The following is a 20,274-nucleotide window of genomic DNA, read 5'->3' as shown; positions in this document are numbered from 1 at the left end:
CTCCATTTATGTGTTAGATGCTGAAAGTAAATTAGCGCTGTGAGAAGTACAGTTCCTCTTTGGTTTATCCTTTAATTGAGAGCAGAGTGATGTCACTTTGTGGATGTTCCACTAGCAATCTTTTGTGTATTCATTTGTCTCTCCTCCCTCTTGCTGAATGTGTTCCTTTTGTGTTACTAATGCTTGATGAACTCCAATTCTAATCTTTAGTTATTCCACCCTCCTCTGTTTTTATTCAGATTAGGTGGCAGAATTAAAGGGATGAATGATGATTTTCTGCTGTGATTAAGGTAAAAATACAATTGCAGCTGGAATAAATGGATATAAAATATTGAAAGGCTTTTCTGGGCATCATTTTTCTTCCATTAGACATTAGCATTTAGGCCATTTGTTGTAAAGTGTCAAGACTTCCAGAAGATATCATCACTACGCTACTTGGTTATAGATCTGGAGAGCAGAATGCAGTGATAACCTATTATGCTTGTGAACTGTCACTTGGACATCTTCCATTCCTCGCCTGGGCTCTGAGTAGATTAATAAGTCTTTCTCTTTCTGAATGGTTGGAACAAGAGACTCAACATCACCATTCTAATCACTAAATCAATGGTTCCAAGCCTAATTCTGTACTCTGAGCTGGTCCCAATGGAATGAATTAACATAAAAAAATGAATATTTGTTAAACCCCAAGAGGCTATAGAGAACTACAAGAGATTGGTATGCAATAAGGGTAGGTGGGATTTAGTTCATTGTCAGTATGTATTTTAAAAGTGGTTGGATTTATTTTTTTCTAAAATAATGTTTTCAGGTTGAAGTTTGTACAAAGTATGCATGTGCGAAAAGCAATGGAACCCAAGTCACCACTGTGGAAGACACTCCAAGCGATATACCAATGCCCACAGTCCATGGCATCACTTCAAGGTAAGAAATATTTTGTCAGTTAATATAAAGAACACTGATTATAAGAATTGAAAATAAAAACCAAAGATACCATCTCAGCCATGACAATCTCATTTAATAAATTGCTGTAACTGTGCATGTAAGTCAAATTTTTTATTATTTCACGGGTGTTAATCTTCACTGGACATCCAGTAACGTTCAATCTTTGATTTCCCTGATTGCCTAGACTCACCTCTTTAGTAATCTGCAAACAAATACTTAAATGCACAGAAGAGTCTCCTTATTTAAATGTGTCCTTTAGTGAATACTTTTGTGAAGCAAAATACAATTTTAATTGGAATGACTGCCTTCTACCTTCATCTCTTTGAAAAAAATTGACTTACCTATATCAGATTGCCCTAAGGCAAAAACTATCTGTGAAATAAATAGGGAAGATAATCTTTGGATAACCATTACCAATTTTGTCATATTCTTGGTAGAATCCTTTTATTTTTCTTTATCCTTTTGTTGTTGAGAAATGACCACAGTTGGAAAGTGAGTCCCTTTACAATTCATAATTAAACAATAATAATGATAAGATTTAATGTCAGTTCCAAAACCAAAAATGAGATGATAATTTTTCATCCCTCAAGATCAAGTTGAGGCTGGAGAAAGAAATCTGTGTGCTTCCACATCATCCTTTTGCCAGAGCCAAATGAATCACTCTTAACCTACACAAACTCTCTCTCTCTCTCTCTCTCTCTCTCTCTCTCTCACACACACACACACACACACACACACTTGACACAATTGGTCCATTATAAAATATTTCAATTCTGAAGGATTTTTCTATGACAGTGAAATTTATAGGTTTTTTTTTTTTTTTAAAGATAGGTTCAAAAATATCTGTACTGATTTTGGCAACTAATGATTAAAATAATTAGAAAAAAACAACCAATTAGATTCTTAGCTGTGGATGGCAAAACTCATATCTTGTCTTCTTGAGTACGCCTTCTATCAAACACCTGATAGATGCTAAGTTTTGATGTGCTGATTAATTGATAGATTTTCCCCTGCCATCCAACAGGATTGCCTACTACACAGGGGGAAAATAGTCAAGTTAAATGGGCACCAGATACCTTCATTTATTCTTTCAGCAAACACATTTGTTTGCTGAATAATATAGAAGGGAAAGTAATAATACAAAAGTAATACAATAATATAATAATACAAAAGTAATAATATAAAAGTAATACAAAAGAGTATAAGGCATAAATCTAAATTTGCAAAGTTCCAGTGTACTGTGGGAGATATTCTCCTAAATAAATACTTATAGAACAGTATGAAAAACACTCTGGGTAGAGGTTTATAATGCACAACAAGAGCATAAAGAGAAAAATACCAAACTCTACCCAGGATTATCAGTGAAGGCCTCTTGGAAGATATGACATGTCAGTTCAGTCTTGAAAAACTCAAGGAAGAATTACAGTTAGGTGGGTGGATGTTGTCAAATTCTTGTCTGCTAGTCTCGTCATAACTCAAGCCCAGGTGAATGGCATAAGGGAATATGTCTTAGATTACATATTTATGTGTAGCTAAAAATAATCTCTAAACTTTGTAAGAAATTTCAAAAATGGGTCTGTGTCTCTAGGATGTTTTTTCCTCTAAGAAGTTTCTGGCAGATGATAACACAGGAAATATATTTTCTATTTGTAATTAAAGACTGCTTTCACCCAGATATATTACTTGATGGCAAAAACATTATATTATACAACAAGAACAAAGAAAATGAGAGAGGAGACAACAGAAGAGAGATTGCAACACAGTTGTGTAAGCAATGTTTGTCAGAAAGAGGCAAATGATTTAGTATAGTGGAGAAATTTACAACCCCAAGGTATTTGGTTGGCAGAGGAGGATAATCATAGGAAACAAGCTAATTTCTCTGCAGAGAACCTGAGAGGCTGAGTACTTAGAAGCTTTAAGGATTGTGAGGAGCAGGAGGTGGGATTAGGTTCAAAGCTAAAATCACAGGATTAGCTAAAAGTCTGAAAGAAAAAAATGTGATTGGAACCCCAGGTGTCTTTACTATGCATGCAAAGAGTCTATTTCTCTTCCTCCAGATGGCAAAATTCACCTACCAGATTAGACATTTATTCTCTAGAGAAACTGAGGGCTGCTAGGCACAGGGGAGGTAAAATGAGGGGCAGAGGTAAAAAACAATGACAAAGCTAGGTGACAGTCTGAATAGTGGAACCCCTGGCTGCTTTTCCCAGTTCTGCTCTCAAATGGAAGTAGGGAGTCATAAATGCCTCCAGATAGGAAAGTAGACATACTTCTCTAGAAAAGAATGAATAACCCCACATCACATATCTCTAGATAACTAGCATATGGGGATCCCCTAACAGAAAAAGTAATTTGCTACCTGGTCACCCAGTAGGGAAACAACCAATCAACAAGACTCACCCATCTACCATAAAGCTTCTAGTCAGCTTGTTTTTTGGTATATCACTCTTAAAGATAAAAAGGAGACCAAAAGGAGACCAAAATAAATACAAGAAGTGATTCACTAGGCTTAGAAACAACGCAGGTGAGGAAAAAAAGATTCTAACCTAAGACAGATAAGATGAGAACCTCTATCCATGAAACACAAACAGGATACTTTCATAAAAAAGGAAAAAAAAAAAAAAGAGAGAGAGAAATAATCAAAGGAGAGAAAAATCTCACAGAAATTTAAAATGCCAAAACTGAATTGAAAATTTGGAAGAAAGTTTAACCTCTGAAAGATAAAAATGTAAAAAAAAAGAGAAAAAAAGGAAAAATTAACAAAACTAGAAAATATCCAGAAAGTCTAATATTTGAATAATGAGAGTTCCATAAAGAGAAAGCAGAAGGAAAAGAGGAGATCAAATAATCAAAGAAAGATACAGGAATATACCCCAGAACTAAAGTACTGATGTGCAGATTAATTGTAAGATTAATCAGATTGCTTAGTGTAATTCTGAGTGATTTTGGATTGTTTGCTGGACATTTCGAATACTAGCTTGTAATAATCTGAGTCCTGTTAAAGTCCTCTGAAGAAGCTTAAGGTTTTTGTTTATTTTTGTCAGCAGATGACCAACTGGTTAGCTTTAGACTGCAAATTCTGTCTTGCCTTATTAGTGGCTACAACTTTGCTATGTTCCTTGTGTCTGTTCCATGCATGTGCCTCTCAATGGCTACTTTGGGATTTGGCTGGGGGATTATATAATAATTCAGATTTCAAAGTCTTTGCGATGCTGCTTGACTAGCCTGTGCACGTGAGGCAACCATAAATGTGCAGCTCAGAGTTGAGTCTGGACTTGTATTGCTTCATTCATAGAATTAGGAGATCTTCTAGCTTTTTCTCTGAGATTTCCGCTACACTTTCCAGCTGCCTTGGACTTTCTTTCCTGGATTTTTGGGTAGAATTAGATAGTTTCTCTTGGGATTTTTGCCTCCCAGTTCACATACCTGCAGCTATTCTTGAGGCAATGAGGTAAGAGAAAATATTTAAAAAAAAAAAACAAAAAACAAGAATTCCCCCGACAGACATTCTTTGGACCACAGAAGCCTCTTTTCCTGGTTCCTCTAGGTGGAAACAGGGTGTTTTTTTTTTCTTGGAGTTTTAGATTCCTGTTTGGTCACAGCTGCCATAGTGCAGCTCCTGGGCTGGAATCATCCTTAGAGCAGGGCCCAGAGGAAAATAGAGAGAACAAAACATAGCAAAATGAGGATTTCCCCCACGCCATCTGGCTTGCAAGGAGTTTTTGTTCTAGGTACCACTGGCCAGAAAGGTTGAGTTTCTTAAAGATTTTGCTTGCCCCTTTCAAAATTCCATACTGGGGCTCCCTTTGGGTTAAAGATAAAGAAGAGGGAGAAAAATGGGAAACTCGTCCTGTCATATTTGTTCTTCAAGTTTGGGCTCTCCTCTTGATCTGTCTGCTACTGTTGACTTTTCATGGCCCTCACGTAGTTAATTTTTGTAATTTCTGCAGACTTTTTAGTTATGATCAATGGGAGAGAGAGCATGTAATGGGCTTATTCCACATGGGAAGTCCTCTTCCACCATAGTTTTCTTTATTCCAATGCCTTTGGCAACTTTCCTTTGTTTTTTTCCCCCGGTCAGAGATCTAGCAAAAACTTGATAGAAATGGTTCACAACTAAATATTGGCTTATAAAAAAAAATTTCCTTTCTTAAAATGATCCACTGTAGCAGAGTAACATTTTCCAAAGGCAAGACTCCAAGGAGCAGGTATAGGCTGCCAAGACATTAATCAAAATTACACCAACACCAAAGAAGTTAGCCTCCTGTGGGCATGATATTGTTTGTGTAATTTCATTATACTTCTGGCAATGTACACTTGTTAGTTTTGTTTGTATTTTGATGGTAAGAAATCTCTTTTATATTAGCAACATGCAAAATCAAATGTGAAATCCTTTCAGAAAGATATCAGTAAACTGGGTTTACTTCTACAGCATTTAAAATAATTTGGTCTCTAATAAGACATGCATTTCTTGGCTTCTTTGTTTATTTGTAAAATTCAGTAGTCAGTAAAATTTAATTTTCATATGTTTTAATAACATATACAGATAGCATACCAGCCTGTTTGATTATATGCATGGAGTGTATCAACTCATCTTTGTCTTTGGCCTTAACATATGCCTTGCTTTTGACTATATCTTCTGTAGTACAAATCCTTATGCATGTTTTTCTTATCGTATATAAACCAAAGATGCCACAGCACACAAATGTAGAAGAATCAGATGGACCCTTCTAGTATTATAAGCTGCTTCTTTAGAAACAAGCTCTGTTTCTACATTGCACTTTCCATACTTGTCATATTATCATCAGCTACGTCTATATCCCAAAAGAATACTAACTACTGATCGATAGCCCGGACATGTCTGGCCATGGCCTACACGTGCCCTGCGTAGTTCATTTATTTGCCTTGGTGGATTTGCTAGAGTGGAATTTAATCAATAGCTAATTCATTAATTCTGGTGCTCGAGAATGTAGAGACTCCACTGGATGAAGGTAGCGAGCTGGCTCTGGCTTTGATTGAAATATGACAAACACTACAGCTGACAGCTTCAGTGGATACTGGGCTGCCTGTGAAGTTTACTTATGTCTTCTCCATAAATGGATATACTAAGAAAAGAACAAAAACAAGAAAGGCATTTTATTGTATTACTGCTAGTATTCCAAAATGCATGATTTCCAGGCATGAGGCTTAAGGGAAAGTAGAGAGAGAATGCAGATCATGTCTTTTATTGGCTTTAATTGAAACTGTGGCAGGTTTTTCGTTCCAAATCAGTGTGGGGCTGTATTATTGATGAGGACACTGAGGTATAATGTCTTTTGTAGCACCCACAAATAATTGTTTTAAAATTTGCCTCAAGATCCTTAATGACATCAATGACATTTTTATACACATGTTTTCCAGAAATCTTTCTGATAGTAGCATAGCCTGAGTGTCTCTAAATGAAGGTTAAACCACTATCATCAATCATAATTCCCCCTATATTTTCGAATTCCTTAACTTGGGGTTGAGTATGGCTCAAGAGGTCAGAGCTTGTGGAAAAAAGAGTTTTTGCTTTTTTGCCTCACCAAATTTGAGGTGAAACTGTAAGGCTTCTACTTTTTATACTATGACATTAGATATCAGGAATCTCTTCTACTCTTCATTTTCCCTTCATGACTTTTTTCAGTGAATGATAGCTTAAACCAAAGTAATTGTGAAAGAAAAAGTTAGAGCCATATTTTTGTTTGTTTGCTTGCTTTAATAGGGAGAATGTCAGGCTGAAGGATGTATTGTACAATGTCAAAGCACCTTTTCTTCACCTGTATTTTAAACTCCCTCACCAATATGAGCAATTGTAGACAACATTTAATTTGGGCTAAAATTTTCTGCTTACAACTTTAAAATGATATGGGAAGAACTCTTGGGAGAGAATTTGAAGTACATTTAGTGCTATTGTACAGATCCAACCAATAGTCTTATGATCACAATAGCTTTTAGAATACATTATTGATTTGATGGCCAATGAAATTGTTCTGATTATCACAGTCATTGTTTATTTAACAAGACCTTAATAGAATATGAACAGAACATATAGAAAATAGAACATTGACCTAATTATTGACCTCTGCTAGCACTATTTTCATTTTATCACCTCCCTTTCTTTCCCAAATTTCTAACTTTTCTACTTCTTGTAGCTCCCACAAAAGAAGCTCAGTCACTGAAGTGGCTTTGGAATGCTTCTCAGCAAAATCTAGTTTTTTTCTCCTAATTTGCTTTGCTCTTTAACTGCCACTTTGTCCCCAGCTTTCTGAACACATATATTTTTTTAATTGGTTCCATTACAAACCCACTCACTAATTCTGGGTGTCCTTAATGGAAAGACTCTCCCTGGTGCTCAGACAGTTCCAGCATCCTTTCAGTTTTAGTCATACTGAGGTCTCAAAGATCTCTGGCCCTGTTTTCTCCCTAAAGTCTAGTCCCACATATCTAGTTGCCTATTGAGTTTTTGTTGTGGTATCTATAGTAAAAGGAAATAAATAATAAAGATCAGAGCAGAGATAAATAACATAACATAAAATAAAATAATACAAAAGATCAACAAAATGAAAAGTTGGTTTTCTGAAAAGATAAACAAAATTGACAAAACTTTACTCACCCTAAGGAAAAAAGAGAGAAGATTCAAATAAATAAAATCAGAGATGAAAAAGGAGGCATTAAAACTGATACCACAAAAATTCAAAGGATCATTAAAGACTATCATGAGCAACTATATGCCAATAAATTGGAAAACCTAGAAGAAACGGATAAATTCCTAGACACATACAACCTACCAAGATTGAACTGTGAAGAAATAAAAAACCTGAATAGACCAAGAACAACTAATGAGATAGAAGCAGTAATAAAAAATCTTCCATCAAATAAAGGCCCAGGACCCGATGGCTTTACTACTGAATTCTACCAACATTTAAAGAAGACCTAATATGAATCCCACTCAAACTATTCCAGAAAATTGAGGACGAGGGAATATTTCCAAATGTATTCTATCAGGCCAGTATTACCCTGATACTAAAACCAGGCAAAGACACAACAAAAAAAGAAAACTACTGGTTAATATCTCTAATGAACATAGATGAAAAAATCTTCAACAAAATATGAGCAAACTGAATTCTACAACACATGAAAAAGATCATTCATCATTATCAAATGGGATTCATCCCAGGGATGCAATGATGGTTCAGCATATGCAAATCAATAAATATTATATCATTTCAATTGATGCCAAAAAAAGCATTCAATAAAATTTAGCATTCCTTCATAATAAAAATGCTCAAAATACTGGGTATAGAAGGAACATACATCAACATAATAAAAGCCATATATGACATACCCACAGCTAGTATCATATTGAATGGGGAAAACTGAAAGCCTTTTCTTTAAGATCTGGAACAAGACAAGGATGCCCACTTTCACCACTCTTGTTCAACAGTACTGGAAGTCCTAGCCAGAGCAAATAGACCACAGAAAGAAATAAAGGACCTCCAAATTGGAAAGGAGGATGTCAAATTACCCTTGTTTGAAGATGATATGATCTTATATTTAGAAGAACTGAAAGATTCTGCCAAAAACCTATGGGAACTGATGAACAAATTCAGTAAAGTTGCAGGATATGAAATCAACATATAAAAATCAGTAATATTTCTATATACCAGTGTGAACAATCTGAAAAACCCAGAAAGCAATCCCATTTACAATAGCTATAACTAGTAAAATACATAGAAATAATTAACAAAATAAGTGAAATATCAGGAAAACTATAAAACATTGATGAATGAAATTGAAGAGGATACAGAAAAATGGAAATATATTCCATGTTCATGTATTGAAAGAATCAATATTGTTAAAATATCCATACTGCCCAAAGCAATCTATAGATTCAATGCAATCTCTGTCAAAATGCAATGACATTTTTCACAGAAATAGAAAAAAAAAAATCCTAAAATTTATAAGGAGTCACAAAAGGCCCAAAATAGATAAGCCATTTTGTGCAAAATGAACAAAATGGAAGGAATCACATTGCAATAATACTACAAAGCTATAGTAACTAAAAGAGCATGGTACTGGCATAAAAACAGACATGTAGACCAATGGGCCAGAATAGAGAATCCAGAAATAAATCTATGCATCTTCAGTGAATTCATTTTTGATAAAAGTGCCAAGAACATTTATGTGGAAAGGACAATCTCTTCAATCAATGGCACTAGGAGAACTGGATATCCGCATGTAGAGGAATGAAATGACCCTTATCTCTCCCCATATACAAAAATCAAATAAAAATGGATTAAAGCCTAATCTAGGACATGAAGCTATGAAACTACTAAAAGACAACATTGGAGAAACACTCCAGGACATTGGTCTTGGCAAAGATTTATTGATTAATACCGCAAAAGCATAGGCAAGCAAAGCAAAAATGAGCAAATGGGAGTATATCAAGCTAAAAATCTCCTGTATAGCAAACAAAATAATCAACAAAGTTAAGAAAAAACCCACAGAATGGAAGAATATATTTGCAAACTACCCACCTAACAAGGAATTAATAACCAGAATATGTAAGGAGCTCAAACAACTTATTAAGGAAAAATCAAATAATCCGATTAAAAAGGAGCAAAAGATCTGAACAGGCATTTCTCAAAAGAAGACATACAAATGGCCAACCAGGTATATGTAAAATGTTTAACATTACTAATCATCAGAGAAATGCAAATCAAAATTATGATGAGCTATCATCTCACCCAGTTAATATGGTTTTGAATAAAATGACAGGCAATAACCAATGCTAGCAAGATGCAAAGAAAGGAGAACACTTATACACTGATAGTAGGAATGTAAATTAATACAGCCACTTAATACAGTGTGAAGGCTCCTCAAAAAACTAAAAATAGAACTACCATATGATCCAGAAGTCCCACTGCTGGATATATATCCAAAAGAAAGGAAGTCAGTATATGGAAGAGATATCTGCCCTCCCACGTTTATTGCAGCACTATTCACAATAGCCAAGGTATGGAATCAACCTAAGTGCCCATCAGTGGATGAATGGACAAAAAGAATGTGAAATATACACAAAATAGAATATTATTCAGCCATAAAAAGAATTAAATACTGTTATTTGCAGCAACATGGATGGAATTGGAGGTCATTATATTAAGTGAAATAAGCCAGGCTCAGAAAGACACATACCACATGTTCACATTCAAATGTGGAAGTTTAAAAAGTGGCTCTCATGGAGACAGAGAGTAGATTCATGGTTACCAAAGGCTGGAAAGCATAGGAGGAAGAGGAGGGATAAAGAGAAGCTGATTAAGGGGTACAAATACATAGTTTGATAGAAGAAAGAAGACCTAGTGTTTGCTAGATCAGTAGAGTGACTGTAGTTTACAATAATCTATTGGATATTTCAAAACAGCTAGAAAAGAATAATTTCAATGTTTTTAGCATAAAGTAAAGAAATATTTAAGGTTATGGATATCTCAGTTACACTGATTTGATCTTTACAAATGATATGAATGTATTTAATTATCACATATATTAACTTGAAAATATATACATCTGTTATGTACCAATATAAACATTTTTAAAAAACACCAAAACTTCTCAAGTTTATTATCCACCTGTGATTTAACCAACTGCTAGTAAAAGCTGTTACTTTCAGAGGAAGATAACATAATGTAGACACTCTGCAATGTGTCATCTACAATGTCGTGTGTGTGGGGCGGGGGGGGGGGGGGAAGAAACAGGAAAATGTGAAAAAATGTAACCCAGAGTTTGAGAGGAAAAAAAATGTGTGTAGACATGGTGGCTTTTATCAGAAGTTTTATTATGGTACTTAAATTTCGGTCCCTAGTGCTCAGAGAGCTAAACAAACACTAGTCAAGAACATATCTACAAAAATGATTGATTCAAAGGTTTCCAGTCTATTTATGTTTATGCACGAATATACAACTTCCACTGACCTGTACAAAAAAAAAAATCTTCACCTTTTTTTGCCCCAATGTTTAATGTTTATTCCTAGGGTAAAAGAATGTTCCTTCTACTTTACTCTTTTTTTTTTTTTTCTTTTTTTTTTTTTTTTCTTTTTTTTTTTTTTTTGAGACAGAGTCTTGCTTTGTTGCCTGGGCTAGAGTGAGTGCCATGGCGTCAGCCTAGCTCACAGCAACCTCAAACTCCTGGGCTTAAGCAATCCTCCTGTCTCGGCCTCCCGAGTAGCTGGGACTACAGGCATGCGCCACCATGCCCGGCTAATTTTTTCTATATATATTTTAGTTGGCCAGATAATTTCTTTCCATTTTTGGTAGAGACGGGGTCTCGCTTTTGCTCAGGCTGGTCTCGAACTCCTGAGCTCAAGCGATCCACCCGCCTCGGCCTCCCAGAGTGCTAGGATTACAGGCGTGAGCCACCACGCCCGGCCTACTTTACTCTTAAACATCAAAGCAACAAAACCGTTAATCCAGTCAATAAATAGCGTGTATTTATCAGAGATGCCTTTTATTTTCATATCAGCAACCAAAAGATTTTTTTCAATGTCCCTCCAGTTGGCTCTAATGAAGCATGCACAGATGTTAAACCCACTACTCTGCTTTGATCATTTACCTTCATGAACTTGATTCAAATCCTCGAAAGCAAAACTTTTAAGTAGTTCATGTTATCACTGAAGGTATAGGTGGTCTTACTTAACAGTTATGTTGCACAAGAAAGAGAAGTCATAATGACAAGATGTTCTACATGGTGTTTTCTGGACTTTAGTAGTTCACCAGCTTTAGTGGTTAATTCAGATCCTTGAATGTCACTTAAATGTAATCTTTTCTGTAGTTGATTATGCAGTGAATACAAAAGAGGTATCTGCAGAATGCAGAATTAATTTTGAGAGTTGGATTAAAGAGTTTACAATTATAACAGTGACTATCCAAGTCACCTATGAAAATTCTCTCATAGGTGACATTAATTTCTTATCCATGGAGTCTTATTACGGCATGTGTTATGTTTGTATGCCCCCAAAAATGAAATAATAATTTTCTTTTTTTTTTTAGTAGTCTATTAAAATGTCAAGGTTTATCTTGACTCCTGCTTTTTAATGTAAATGTTTGGGCTTAATTGAATCCCTAATACGTGATGTCACCTGGAATTCTGATAGGGTCCATTAATTTGGCCTGCAAGAACACATTTGTTCTTAAAATGAAAGGTATATTAAAAATGTTATTTTAGAAAACGGCAGAAAAGTGGTCAACATATGTTACTGTGAGATTTTTATTCTAAGACTTTTGAAGTATAGGAACAAGTCTCCATGTGCTTGATTTCCTCCAAAATACCTACTGAAATGCTTTATATATAAAAAGGTACCCTGTAGCTATCTATGATTGATTGTTAGGGCTGGAAATTCTAGAATTATAAAGAATTAATCTTGAATGTCAGAGTTCCACTTTTGAAAAAAATAAGAACAAAAATAACAATTATTTTTACATTTACCTAGTGTTTTGCAAAGAGTGTTTTCTTTGCCATGCTACACTGCAAAAATATGTCCATTCAAATCTCTTGGGCTTTATTAAAAACTTTACTTTCTGCTTATAGAGCTTATTAAGAAAATACTGGCCGGGCGCGGTGGCTCACGCCTGTAATCCTAGCTCTGGGAGGCCGAGGCGGGTGGATCGCTCGAGGTCAGGAGTTCGAGACCAGCCTGAGCAACAGTGAGACCCCGTCTCTACTAAAAAAAAAAAAATAGAAAGAAATTATCTGGCCAACTAAAAAATATATATACAAAAAAATTAGCCGGGCATGGTGGCTCATGCCTGTAGTCCCAGCTACTAGGGAGGCTGAGGCAGTAGGATCGCTTAAGCCCAGGAGTTTGAGGTTGCTGTGAGCTAGGCTGATGCCACGGCACTCACTCTAGCCCGGGCAACAAAGTGACACTCTGTCTCAAAAAAAAAAAAAAAAAAAAAAAAAAAAAAAAGAAAATACTAAAGATAGTGTGGATATATGACCTAAGCAGTATCTTTTTGGCAAGTAAACCAAAGTAACAATTAAAGTTCTATAACATTAACCTGAGAGTAAATCATTTTATTCAGAGTTGTCTCCTCTGTGAATAGCTTTCTGTTATGACCTCATTTGCTACAGCAAATGAAATATTAATAGATCATTGATAAGGCAGAAAAGTTTTGATCAGTTGTTACACCTTCGTTGTATACCAACCCCTCCCCACCCAAAAAGGTTTATTTGTATTTAAAATAAAACTGTGACTCAATTTTTAAAAATCAACATCTTCTTTCAGAACATGATGGCATAAAGGTATTTGTTATGAGAATCTCCAATTCCTACATTTCTGATCAAAAACATGTCTGATCATGCTAGTTAAAGAGTTATTGGAGAAGTAAATCTGTTTAAGTGAGTTAAAAAATTAAGATCTATCAAAGTAAGCATATTTGAAAGATGTTAGTAATATTAAAGAGTTGATCAATTTGGGCATGTATTTTCGCTGCAAGTAACTAAACACTAGACAACAGAGACCTGAGTATAATAAATAGTTCTAGATATACAGTAGAACCTTGAACAACATGGGGCTTATAGCTGCTGATTCCCACACAGTGGAAAATCCACGTGTAACTTTTGACTCCCCCAAAACTTAACTAGTAACAGCCTACTGCTGACTGGAAGCCTTATCAATAACATAAATAGTTAACACATATTTTCTGTGTTACATGTATTATATACTATATTCTTACAATGAAGTAAGCTAAAGAAAATGTAAAGCTAAAAGAAAATGTTATTAAGAAAATCATAGAGAAGATAAAATATGTTAAAATTTACCATTTATTAAGTAAAAGTGGATCATAAAAGTCTTCATCTTCACACTGAATAGGCTGAGGAGGAAGAGGAGGAGGAGGAGTTGGTCTTGCTGCCTCAGGGGTGGCAGAGATGGAAGAAAATCTGTGTAGGAGTGGACCCACATATTTCCCACCTGTGTAGTTCAAGGGTCAACTGTAGACAGTTGTTGGTACTGTTTCAACAATACCAAATACTGTGGCGGCATCTTTTGTGATTCTTATGGCCTAACTCGAATGACTGCAAGATGATTGCTGAAGTTGCAAGCATCATGTTTAGCAAAAAGACAGAGGAAGTTAGAAGGGGGAAGCTGTGCCAAGAAAGCTAAAATTTCCTGGGAACCTTCATAGGAATCCCATAGCAGTGTTCCCGTGGCATCTCTTTGAGCAGCTGTGGGTCCCCCTCACCCCTCCTAGCTGAGCTAAGGCAAAGGGGAGAGTGGTTAGAAGTAGTGACTAGGTGTGCCACATATTCTCATAGTCACTCTGTTTACCGAGTCGTTATTTGTGTCCTATCTTTGCTTAGCAAACCAAATGTTCTGCTGATTTTCCTGATTAGTCACAAACAGTGATATTTTCTTTTTGTCTTTGAAACTTAAAGCTAAATTCCACTGGACTCATGCCATGTGTTATTCTCTCCAAAGCTAAAATAGTTTTGAATGGTTCTCAAAACATATTATATGGTAGTCACATATATGAGTGTGTGCATATATATATATATATATATACACTTAACTGTGTATTTATTATATGTATTAATATCTATAGCTGCCGCTTCTTAGTTAGAAAGTTGTTGACAAAATAGACCTTTTGACCTATCTGAAAGATTAATTGAAAAGTAGGTGAGGCTGCTAGCAGCAATGTTAAATGCTGTCTCTTCAGATGTATTGATTATTCTATCTGTTGCAGATCCCTTCAAATTGATTGGGTGTCTCCAGAGAAGCCAAATGGCATCATTCGTGGATATGATCTCTTACGGAAAACATTATATTCATGCCCTAAAACTCAGCAGGACCACGGTGATGAGCTCTGCAAGGCTGTGAGGTGTCAAAAACCTAAAAATATCTGTGGACACATTTGCTATTCTCCTGAAGCTAAGGTAAATCTTTTCAAACTAGTTAGTGAATTATGTTTTCCTCACTAAAAACTCCAGATAAAATCACATTCTTCTGACAGATCATGATCAATATTTCCACTACGCTATCAATAAGATCCCACAGAGAAGAAAGGATACTTATAAAAATCCCATCATCCTCATGAACATTTAGCCTTCCCATTTTTCATTATCTTCATAGGAAATATGAATTTATTAGAATAAGGAACATCCTATATTTGTGTGTGATTGAGTGACTTGAAATTTTCTTTATAACAAATCCATTCAACCACAAATGGGTGTTTGTTTACATGACACTGATGAGTAACTGCATATAGAACCTTTCATGGTTTGTCAGAACTATTTTAGAATTATGGTCATTTGCAGATTAATGTTCATATTAGTTGCTGTTTAGGAATCAGATCAATAATACAGCCAGATAGAAGAGTTTGTAAATGGCTTTTATTGACAAACAACACAGAAAATCCTTAGTTTGAAGGTAGGATTTCATGTAATAAAATAATGTTCCTATTTGTCAACAACATCACACATTCAATGACTAGAACTACTACTAAATTCATAAAATTCACTGCAAAAGAACATAGTAATTAAGAAAGTGAGTTATTGAAGCAATTTGGATCAAAATATAAATTATTATGGCTGACACAAATTTAGCAGTATTTACCATCTAAGAAATGCATAAAGCCAGCAGTTACCAACTATACATTTTTTTGACACTTAGGCTCCAAAATTGTCATTATGCCTAAGTTTTACATCATTTTAAGCCATTAAATATGCACATATTTAAATATGCACATATGCACATCTGATGAACATACTTTTATAAAATAAAATTAAATTTAGTATTTCTGAGAGGAAGAATATTGGAATACATTTGCCCATTAAATATGTTCTCCATGAGAAATAAAACTTGGGAAAATGTTGGGCAGGATACAGAATTCACTTCTCAATTTTTTTCTTTTGCTTCTATTATTTTAATATGTATTATCTAATGAGAAGCTGGCAAGTAGAGTATAATTGTTTAGGCATCTGAATGAGTGATTTAAGGTTTTTCCAGTGCAGGAAACAGTGTGTTTCATCAAAATAAAAACTGATTCTGGCCAGAAACTATATAGTAGTTTAGGTTTTTCTATTTCTCTCCAACCTCTCACCCCAGGAAATATGTACTCAAACCTAATCTCAAGCTATAATTTACAATTTTTTTTCTTGCAATTTTAATTGACTTCCTTTATTCTCTTTCACTGACAATGCCTGTGTTGTGCCTTTAATGCCTGAAATAAAAAGAAGACTTGGCTGAATCCCTATAAACATCAGGGGACCCAAAATACTAATACAAACCTCTCCACATGATTACAGCCACAGTTCTCAAATCACAGCATCTGACCTGGAGGGCTTGATAAAACGCAGAATTGCAAGGTCCTCGTCGCAGAGATTCTGATTCAGTAGGTCTGGAATGGGCTGCGAAAGTGTGCATTTCTAACATGCTCCCAGGTGATGTCTCTGCAAATGGTCCAGGGACCAGACTTTGAGAATCATTAGATTATAAAAGTGCTTTTGGAAAACATAGAGCAAAGAAAAGGCCACCTAGTTGAAAATTAGCCACACACAAATTAGCTCCAGTTACTGAAATTTCCATTTACGTTTTCTGAGACAACTAACTGGAAGACTGAAGTGGAAGATTAGGAAACACTCTGTTTATGGAGAGACCTCTCAAGAGAAATAATTGCTTGAAAAAAGCTTTCCCTTTGGGACCCATCCATGATCTAACCCAGAGTGGGCTGAAAAAAAAAAAAAGAAAAAAAAGAAAAGAAAAAGAGGCAGGTGTTTGCAGGGCTGGAGAGGCCTGAGAAAGCATTGATAATGAAAGAATGGCAGGGAACCACTCCTAATGGGCCATCACTAAATAAATATTTGAGGAATAATTTCAAAAGAGGGTGATAAGTACTGGATAAACTTGCTGAACTAAAAAACCAACTGTGTTTAAGTATCCAGAAACACACTATGTATGAATGGGACTTCAATAAACGCGTTAAGATTAAAAAACAAATGACAAGGTTTTAAGTCAAAAGAAGAGAGAGAATGCATGTTGTTTTATTCTGACCAGCATTTCAAAATCCCAAATAAACACACAGAGAGTTTTAGTTTAACTTTTACAAATGGGACACAATTTCAAATATGGCATTGCAGGGAGAAGTCGCCCAATTTATCTTTGAAATTAGACTGACTTTGAATCCTTATTGCTCATAACTAAACCCAGCAAAAGAAATTCATTCCAATTGTTTCAGCAAGGCTATCCGGGGAACCACAAAGGTAGGTTTTGAATGTAAGAGCCCAATTTCTTAGCTTTTAGATAACTTTTGAAAAATGAATGAAGTATTCAGCTAGTGGCCCTGTTGAATTAGAGCTTCTACATTCTACAGTTCCTGTGCTGAGCTTGGCTCAAATGTTGGTGCATGTTGGAGGTAGCAATGAGCAAAAAGAAAAAAGGGAAATGCCTCTTAAACAGTGGTTGATTTTGCCTACCACAGGAAGCATCTATCCAATTAATGTAATTTACGCCCAGTATAGGTTCTGAGGCTACATTTCAGCAACTGTTCAGTGTTTGATTTGTTGTATATGCAGTGTGTCAGTCTCTCAGACCTCAAGTGAGTATGCAAATAGTTATTTGATTGTTCAAGCACATCATTTCTTCCACAGCTCCTGAAGAAAACAGAGTTAAAAGGGCTTTTCAAAATTAATTTCCATATAAATTTCCTTTTTTTTTAATGCGGTAGCCTGTGAGATAGATATATATATGTATGTAAATGTTGGACTCTGTTGAGATTGCCTTGTCTGAAGATTGGGTTCATAAATAAGTGATCATATAAATTATAAGGAAATGCAATTTGTTTTTTTTTTAAAAGGAGGATCAATGAGAGACAATTTTCATAGATGTGGTATTTTCAAATTAAACAATCATTAAAATAAGAACATATGTGAAGGAAACTGTTCATTTATTATTCTAAACATCTTTACATTGGAAGCACTGATATTCAAAAGATAATTCACATTTGGAGTATCACAATAGAGCACAAAGCATGGTTGAAGACTAAAAAACTGCATTTGTATCAGATAGCGTTGATAGAATTTGAATGATGCTGGAAAATACATTTTTTTATACCTACGAAATGTGAGTAATGTGGTTTCAGATCAAGGCCTTATGAGACAATAATCACGTGAGCTATGTTGACATAATACTTTTAATTAAACTGCTGTTTCTTGAAAACTGATCCCAAACTTTCAGGTGTGTTGTAATGGAGTTCTCTATGAACCCCGGCCTGGACACTACTGTTGTGAAGAAAAGTATATTCCATTTGTTCTGAACTCAACTGGAGTTTGTTGCGGTGGCCGAATGCAAGAGGCACAACCAGATTATCAGTGCTGCTCTGGGTATTATGCTAGAATTCTACCAGGTGAGGATCATTTCCAGGTATATTCAAAAATTTAGGGAGCCTGAAAACACAAACACACGACTCATGTTAGTGAACAAATCCAAACACCTCCCGATGTAAACCAAACCACACACACATAGCCAATGGTCTGCTTTAAACACTTCTTCCTTTAGTTTTGTTGAAATATAAACAAGACTAGATATCAGCAAAAGAAGTAGGGAACACAAGGGACTCACAGTATCTAATACATGAAGAAATATATCTGAAGATCTTCTTAACTCCTTTTATTTTGTGGCTGTATTTTATTAACATGACTGCTGACTGTTCACTCCATGAAGCTGTTCTCTACTTTCTCCACTTCTATTCTGAACTACGCATGCATTGTTCCTGGGTAGATCAGAACTGCAAATTCCACTCATCTGAGAACTCTAGGCTGTTGACAGTATCCTCTCATCTTTCTAGGTCAGACAGGGATAGGATGAAAGAATGCAGCAAAGCCTAGTAAACAGGACTTCCCCCCCCCCTTATTTTTTTTTTTTTTTCCTACCAGCCGACTGGACTGGCCATTACTCTCTAAATTTCAACTACATAAAACAAGGCCTGGTGAATATAATTGTGAATAATGATGATAACAACTAGCATTTATACCAAGTCTCTGGCAGGCTGGCTCTGTATTAAAAGCTTCCTATACGATACCTTATGTAATCCACAACTGTAGGAAATTGGTATTTTATCTGCAGTTTACAAATAAGAAAACAAGTTTAGAGAGGATCAGCAACATACCCAGATTCACACAGGTGAATATGAGTGGAAAAACTAAAATGCACATATAGGCCTGTCTCTCCCAAATCTCTGCTGTTTCGGGTACTTTACTTACTGCCTCTAACGAAAATACATCAACATATGTTAACAGTTTTTTTTTTTTTAAAGACTACTCTAGACTTCTAAACTTCTTTACTACCACTATCAGTTACTATCCATCCTGGTAAAGCCCCTGAGAATACAAAGTTTTTCCTACCACATAAGTTGAATACTAATACCTGCTTTAAAAAGCAGAAAACATATGTGGTAGGAAGAGGGGAAAGCTAAGTTTTTTGGAGGCCTTAGGAAAGCTGAATGCTTTGAGATTTCTATTTATTCCAGACATCCGGTTCAATTTATACTGTGCTCAGTATAAATATATCTATCCAAGGTATATGAAATGAGACATTGTCTCACCTGGGATCTCTTTTGCATAACGTTGGAGCAAATATGGGAAGTGATTAAATACTACACAAGTTTATTCAAAGCCAAGAACCTTTACTCTTATCATTTTCTCTAACAGTTCATTAAAAAAAAAAATCTATCTTTATGACAATGCTGTTATTTCTGATTCTCAAGCAAAGATAATTCCATAATTGGATAACTCCTAGTTAACCAGATTTTCCAGGTAACCAAATATGTTGATGAAAATTAGGATTTTATACAAAAGTGTTAACTTTTTTTATCCTCCCACAGTGTCAACAACTAATCAAATACTGTAGAAGTTTTACTCTCTCAAAACAATTTATATTTGGGAAGTTTATGTCTTTAGTTCATATCTTCCCTTCCTTGCAAATAAATGCTTTAAAATGTTAATTACAGAGACAAGGTGGGCATTTCCTGTTGTTCAGTTCTTACCAATAGACCATATGGTCTTAAGTCTAGCATAGAACTAAATAATAGCATTTTAATTTCCAAGTCACATTAAAATTTTTGATGTTACGATTTGCAACAAACTATCTAAACTCTGAAAAAAATCCTCTGTCCCTTAAAACTAATGAAAAGTACTTAGCGGCATCTATCATTGTTATTAACTCAGGAGATTTGCCTGTCACTTTCTCAAACCTAACGCAAAGTGTCAAATTTTCAATGAAGTGCACCATCTACTTCTGATGTATTTCAAAATAAAATTTAATATTTT

The 20,274-nt window shown here is 35.2% G+C and overlaps 1 protein-coding gene across 1 annotated transcript in view; it reads left to right on the top strand.

The window, feature by feature from the left end:
* The window catches only part of USH2A (usherin), a 605,447-nt gene that overhangs the window by 425,964 nt on the left and 159,209 nt on the right, over window positions 1-20,274 (top strand). Inside the window, exons 46-48 of the mRNA XM_045536030.1 lie at window positions 806-918; window positions 14,697-14,886; window positions 18,185-18,353. Coding sequence (XP_045391986.1) covers window positions 806-918; window positions 14,697-14,886; window positions 18,185-18,353 — 472 coding nt within the window. The remainder of the gene's footprint in view (window positions 1-805; window positions 919-14,696; window positions 14,887-18,184; window positions 18,354-20,274) is intronic.

This window comes from Lemur catta, chromosome 23 (assembly GCF_020740605.2).
Source record: "Lemur catta isolate mLemCat1 chromosome 23, mLemCat1.pri, whole genome shotgun sequence".
NCBI lineage: Eukaryota > Metazoa > Chordata > Mammalia > Primates > Lemuridae > Lemur > Lemur catta.
This window is presented reverse-complemented; position numbering and strand designations above follow the sequence as displayed.